At 30.5% G+C, this 6,608-nt stretch overlaps 1 protein-coding gene across 1 annotated transcript in view; it reads left to right on the plus strand.

The window, feature by feature from the left end:
• The first annotated feature begins 1,349 nt into the window (after positions 1-1,349).
• The window catches only part of LOC111716011 (uncharacterized), an 11,011-nt gene continuing 5,752 nt past the window's right edge, over positions 1,350-6,608 (plus strand). The window contains exons 1-2 of the mRNA XM_023491420.1: positions 1,350-1,605; positions 2,416-2,580. Coding sequence (XP_023347188.1) covers positions 1,549-1,605; positions 2,416-2,580 — 222 coding nt within the window. The 5' untranslated portion in view covers positions 1,350-1,548. The remainder of the gene's footprint in view (positions 1,606-2,415; positions 2,581-6,608) is intronic.

Genomic DNA, 6,608 nt, shown 5'->3' on the forward strand with positions numbered 1-6,608 from the left:
CTCTATTCCCATGTTCTCCTCTCTCCATTTCCCAACATTTTCCATGATACCCCCTTTTCTTGTTCCCATTTCCTTTGTTTCACACCTCCCTTTTTCCAGCTTCCCAAGTTTGATACTTCCCCTTTTCCCACTTTCCTCGTTCTACACTTCCCATGGTTCCCAACATCCCTGTTCCTCATTTTGTACGGTTCCCACTTTATGAATATTGAATGGTTGGAAGTGGAAAGGTTTATATTCTAAATATTTTATGAATATATATCTATTTAATACCGCTCTAAACCGGATTTAAATTCACAAATCGCAGATTTTATTCTCAAAGAGATTAAATTTGTTGCTTCGCAGCTCAAAAAATTTTTAGCTAATATTAAAACATTGAGCTAACTTAAAATATTGAGTTAATATCAAAATATTGAGTTAATATCAAAATATTGAATTAATATCAAAATATTGAGTTAATATCAAGATATTGAGCTAGTATCAAAATATTGAGCAAATGTTAAAATATTGAGCTAACTTAAAATATTGAGTTAATATCAAAATAAAGAGCTAGTATTAAAATATTGCATGAGCTAATATCAAAATATTGAGTTAATATAAAAAATTTGAGCTATTATCAAATATTGAATAAGTGTCAAAAAGGTTGAAAATATTAGTTTTTCAACAATGGTAAAACTATTGGACACTTTTTATAAAAAAATGCTCCAATTTGCACCTGCAGTCGAATCCTTTAAAGTTGGTTTGATCACAATTTAAAAAATAGACTCACATAATCTACAGTTTAACCCAGAGACATCGCTAGAATTTATCAAATATTGTTTCTAAACCTACTGATGATGGTATGCTGCAGATATATATAGTTTTTTAATTGAATAATTTTATAATTCATCATTTTAATCTCTTTCAAACTGTTCCCGCATATTTCATGGCTATTCATTTATTTTTACAATAACAGGCTACGTATAACAGTTTAAAAGACTAGAACCCATTGGAATTCTTTCAATTTCTCCAATGTTCTGGGTTAAACTGAATGATTTTTCAATTTATTGTTTAATGAATGATCTTTTGATAGAATGACTATAATATTTTTAAAGAGTAATGAACATTTCTTTGTTTTTATACAGTATATAGATGCCACAAAACCCTTGAAATTTGATGATACCAAAATCAAAATAAGTATTCTTCCTTCAAAATAGTCTTTAAATATCTGATTTAATGATTTGGCGAGGAGAAAAATAAGTTTTACAGTCGCAGGAAAATAAATTCCGCACAGTCGTCTCTCAATTCTCATAATTTGTAGTTTATCCTTTACATAGAAATGTTTTTATTTTGAATATTTTGTTTTCAGGGAAAAATGTATAAGAACTAATAAAATTACGAAATAATGGCGAATTTAAGCAGTTTACAGTTTACAAGATGTTCCCCTCGGGGGCCCTAAACTACCCACAGGAACATGTTCCTACAGTGACAAATTGAAACCTAACTGTGGGCCCCTAGCCGCCAATCAGAGTTTACTTGGGGTCCCTTGTCACTGAAAGGTTTAGAGAAACAATGGTGACAATGTCAGCGATCAAATCCCCCCTTGGGTTTATGAAATTTATTATTATTGTAAGTATCAATATTTTTTTTTTAATCTGAATATTTTATATAGAAATTCTACTGTACGAACTGTACAGTCTTCTTTATACTAAACTAGCTCGGGAACCCAGCTTTCCCTGTAAACTAAACTCTCTCTATATAAGTTAATCCAGGTTACTCGACATAGTTTCTCATGCCGTTTACCCGCACTTTGACGATTATATCGAGAAAATAAGTTAGCTATAAACTTAAACTTAGAATTTCAAAACCAAGCTAAGAGCATTCCAATGGTTTCTGAATCCCGAGTTCCACAATACAAATTTGAGCCCAATCAGTCAAGGGGTTCGTGAGTTTTGATCGGACATCCAACAGACAAACAGAAATTACTATTTTATATACAGAGCGTCCCATATCATTTTAGATTATTTCCAAGCTTTATGGCCTAAAAATGCACAGAATACTCGAAAAACCAATTATTCTCTACAAGAAATTTTTGATAGAAACTTTTTACACTTTTTAAATTGATTCATTGTTTTCAAAATTTCTGATTAGTCCCTAAGATCACAATTTTGAGCTATACACGATCTAATATGATGTGGGACACCCTGTATATAGATTACGGAGTGTATTCATTGTTGTAGTGTACAATGTGCGGGACAGTACAGTGCAGTACAGTTCAGAACACTATACTGTACACTTTTTACTGACTTGTATTTTGAAGTGACACTGTTCTGCACTTTGTTTTGTCACATGCGTTACACATTTTCCTGTACTGTACAGTAAATACACAATTTTTTGAATTTACAAAACGTACATTTCGTGACTTCGTCCTTATTTCAGAGCCTGCTGGTGAGTATAGTCGTCCTCTCCTACTTCGGGAATGAAGGCGGACGATTATATTTCGGACTGCAGGACTACCTGGGGGTAGGGACTGCAGGAGGATTCAGTATAATCATCCCTATTCTACTCTTCACATATATATTCGATGGAAGCATATTCGTTCTGGTAAATACGATCATTTAATCAGATATTTCACAATTTTTTGCAATAGTTTAGTTTTTAAGAAAGTCGTCTTTGATCTTTGGTTTGATTTGTGACATTCAGTCATCATCGTCAACCTACTTCAACAAATAGGATTCTTTAAAAAATAATCACAAAATTCTCATTGTTCTGGCATTTCCAAAAAGTAGTCTGCCTTTTTGTACTGTCAATATTACCGGAGATGTTAAGAATTTCGCTCAGATTTCAATTTTATAACCAATAAAACCAAAAAATAAAACATAACGAAATTGTTTATATCTAGTGTAATATAAAAAGCAAAAAAAAGGCAGACCACATTTTGGAAATGCCAAGACTTAAATGCGGTATATTTTTTCTGATTATTATCTCTAGAATTTTACTTCTAAAATTAGGGTGAAAAATAAATGCAGCAAATTATATCAAAACTCAAAGACGGCCTTCAAGTCGTCTTGATACTGTCATGTTTAGTGGGACACCCTGTATGCCAAAATTTAAGCACAATAAATACCCAGTTGATGAAACTTTAAGCAACGCATTCACGGAAAGAAAGAAATCTTTTTTTACATGTTTACCAAAATCAAAAACAGTTGAAAAAATAGTGAAGGACATGGAGACGTAATTTCAAGCGACCCTCCATATAATCCTTAATTTGTATACCTAACAATTGATTATTTTCAATTGGGGTTACTCGTTACACAAGAAACTCGCGAATTTTTGCTCTGAAAGCAAACACGCAGAACCACAGGTCTTGTCAAGGGCGGAGCCACTATATCAGAGTTACCGATTAAGAAAAAGAAACATAATCTAATAATGATTTAAAAACACAAACATATCACCATATATGTCATTTAATAAAATTAAGAATTTTTATTGAAATAGCTGGTTATTTTGTAAATAAAACAATGAGTAAAACAACGCCAAAAAAACTCTACATTGATTTGCAAATTTTAAATCAGGGAAGTTTTGGGAATCATTGAGTCCTTGCATTGTAAAACAAAAACAAATTTTTGCGGATTTATGAAAAAAAATTATTGTGGATTTTCAAAATTTTTGAAAATCGAATTTTGTTAAAGACAAATTTTTGAAAATCCCATCATACATAAACCTTCCATGGGGTCACGCGAGGTCACACAAAAAATGTGGGCCCGTTTTGACGTTGATTGGATACAAACAAACAAGCAAAGTATATGCAATGCAGTGTTTAGAACTTACTCTCACAAAACATTTATTTTTTCATTATACTCTGAAATAAATTAATATTTCACATGAAACTTCAAAAAAAATTTCCAAGTAATGGAATTGCTTATTATCTATTCATGAGAAAAGAACAAAGTTAAATTTATCCTCAGATGAAAATGTTTTAAAAGATACATTTACGATCTAGAAAATAAAATTTAAAAAAAGTAAAAGTTTGGGAAAAAGAAAAAATATCGTGAAACAATTTTACTATAAATGTTTTCTTAGGTAAGACAAAATATTCCTTAACAACCAGAAAATGTTTATTTTTCCAACTAAAAGACTAAGAAAAAGCATGATATGAATTGTGTTCATTGTTTCTTTTTAAGTAGGAATTATAAACATAATTAACAAACATTTTTAGTATCAACTCTATATAGGTTGTAAACTTGTAATGACTGGGTAGTGAGGCCAGAGCAGAGGGATAGGGGGGGGGTAATTTGTGATTTAGATTAATCATAAAATGTAAACATCATACATAACATTTGTTTTCCTCAGATAATGTTGTATTAAGAATCTAAATACGCAAAATAGTTTTCATTTTTGCTAAATTCATCTGTAAAACTTAGTCTGTATTATAAGAGTTCATGAGACGGGATTTTTTGAAGAATTGAAGTTAAACTGCAAATCTTTGGAATTTGAATGTTTTACTTTTTTTAACTTTTGTGTAATAATACAACTCCATGTAAATGAGCTTAACTGATTCCTTCCATTTGAAAGTACTCATCAGCGCTTATAAGTTTATGACAAAGACGTGAGATCCGTGAGATAACAGCAAACAATTTCTATAGTTATAGCGGAGCAAACTAATTTATATTACAGTTTAATATAAGAAGCCATTTATTAGATGAGATTAATATGAATTATGCTGTAATGTTCACATAGTGCAAACCAAAGCCTAAGATATGTGGTAAAGTCCCCAGGGAATTATAAAGAAAAGGAAGTCTTTTGTCTGAAAGGGGGAAAATGGGATATAGCTGTGATTCAGATGAAAAGAGTCCTTTGAGAGTTAGGAAATAATTAGATAACACTTAATCATTACAAGGCATCCAGGGCACTTCGCAACCCTCCTTTTATCAATAATATTAGTTTTTTTGTGGTTTATCTATCTAAAAGCATTAGAAGTTAGAGATATTAACAATTGAAATTTTGTTGATTTACCGGTTTTAATTCGTTAATTTTTTCAAAATTTCAAATAAATGATTTCTCGCAACAAATTCTAATTTTTTTCCGCCTTATTTTTGCTAGTGATAATGATAACTGCAGGAATTCTATTTGAAATATCAAAATTGTATACCACCAGGTTGCAAAGATATGGGAATTGAAATTGAAAGTTTGAGGCGAGTAATCATTTGCTGTATTTAAAGAAACATTTTAAAATTGTGATCGGTCAAAAACTTCCCCGGGGGTAATGTGCGGTCCCACAGAAAATTTTAGCCAAATTGGTTCAGCCGTTTTGACGTGGATCGGAAACAAACAGACAAGCCAAATATTATTAGTATGAATATATAATTTTCATGGCAAATGATTTAAGACTGTTTTTATAATTTTGTTTAATAATTTATTCTTATCATAATATTATCATAATTAATTAATTATTAACTTTAATAGAATTTTAAGGAAATCAATTTATCATCAAAATCATTAATTATTAATTAATCTGAATCAATATTTTTATCCTAAATGGGGCCTTTACTTTCTTCATTTTATTCCTTCGGTAACAAAGTTAGTAGAAATTAATTTTTTTTACTGCTCCCCCTCCTCCTTTAAGCTACCTTTTGATTATACTAATACTAATAATGATAATATAATATTTGATATATTGTGTGTTCTTGTTTTCAATATTGAATATTAGTATTCTAGAATTTGCCAGCAGAGCAGAGCAGAGCAGAGTAGATAATTAATTTTCAAAGTTTGTTCCTTCAGTTCTCTTTAATCTACAGGCTTTGTATTGCAGGGATCAAATAGATTTAGGGATTATTGTTACAGTATCAAATAGATTTAGGGATTATAAAAACAGGGTCAAATAGATTTAGGGATTATAAACCAGGATCAAAGAGATTGAAGTATTTTGGAAAAAGGATACAATTATATTTAGGGATTGTAAACTAGGGCAAAATAGATTTAGGGATCATAGAAACAAGATCAAAAAGATTTAAGCATTATGGCAACAGGATCAAACAAATTTAGGGATTACGGAAACAGGATCAAAAAGATTTGGGGATTGTAAAAACAGGATAAAATATACGATTTAGGGATTATTGAAACAGGATCAAATAGATTAAGAGATTATAAACCAGGATCAAATAAATTAAGGGATTATAAAAACAGGATGAAATAGATTTGTGGATTGTAAAATCAGAATACATTATGTAGATTTGGGGATTATAGAAACAGAAATATATAGATTTAGAAATTATTTAAACAGGTTGAATAGTACCTAAAATTGTTGGAGTTGAAAAAGCATATTATTATTTGAAAAAAATTCATACAAACATTGAAACAGGATCAATTGAATTTAGGGATCATTGGAATAGAATCATAAAGGGGCAAACTAAACAAAGCTGGTGGGGTAGGTAATTCAAATTGACCACTGGGTTAAAGGGGATTATTAAGATGTGTAAAGTAAATAAAGGTGAGGATAAAGGTTAAAAGGGGATTATTAAGATGTGTAAAGTAGATAAAGGTGAGGATAAAGGTTGAAAGGGGATTATTAAGATATGTGTAAAGTAGATAAAGGTGAGGATAAAGGTTAAAAGGGGATTATTAAGATGTGT

The sequence above is a fragment of the Eurytemora carolleeae genome, unplaced genomic scaffold (genome assembly GCF_000591075.1).
Source record: "Eurytemora carolleeae unplaced genomic scaffold, Eaff_2.0 scaffold1920, whole genome shotgun sequence".
Taxonomy (NCBI): domain Eukaryota; kingdom Metazoa; phylum Arthropoda; class Copepoda; order Calanoida; family Temoridae; genus Eurytemora; species Eurytemora carolleeae.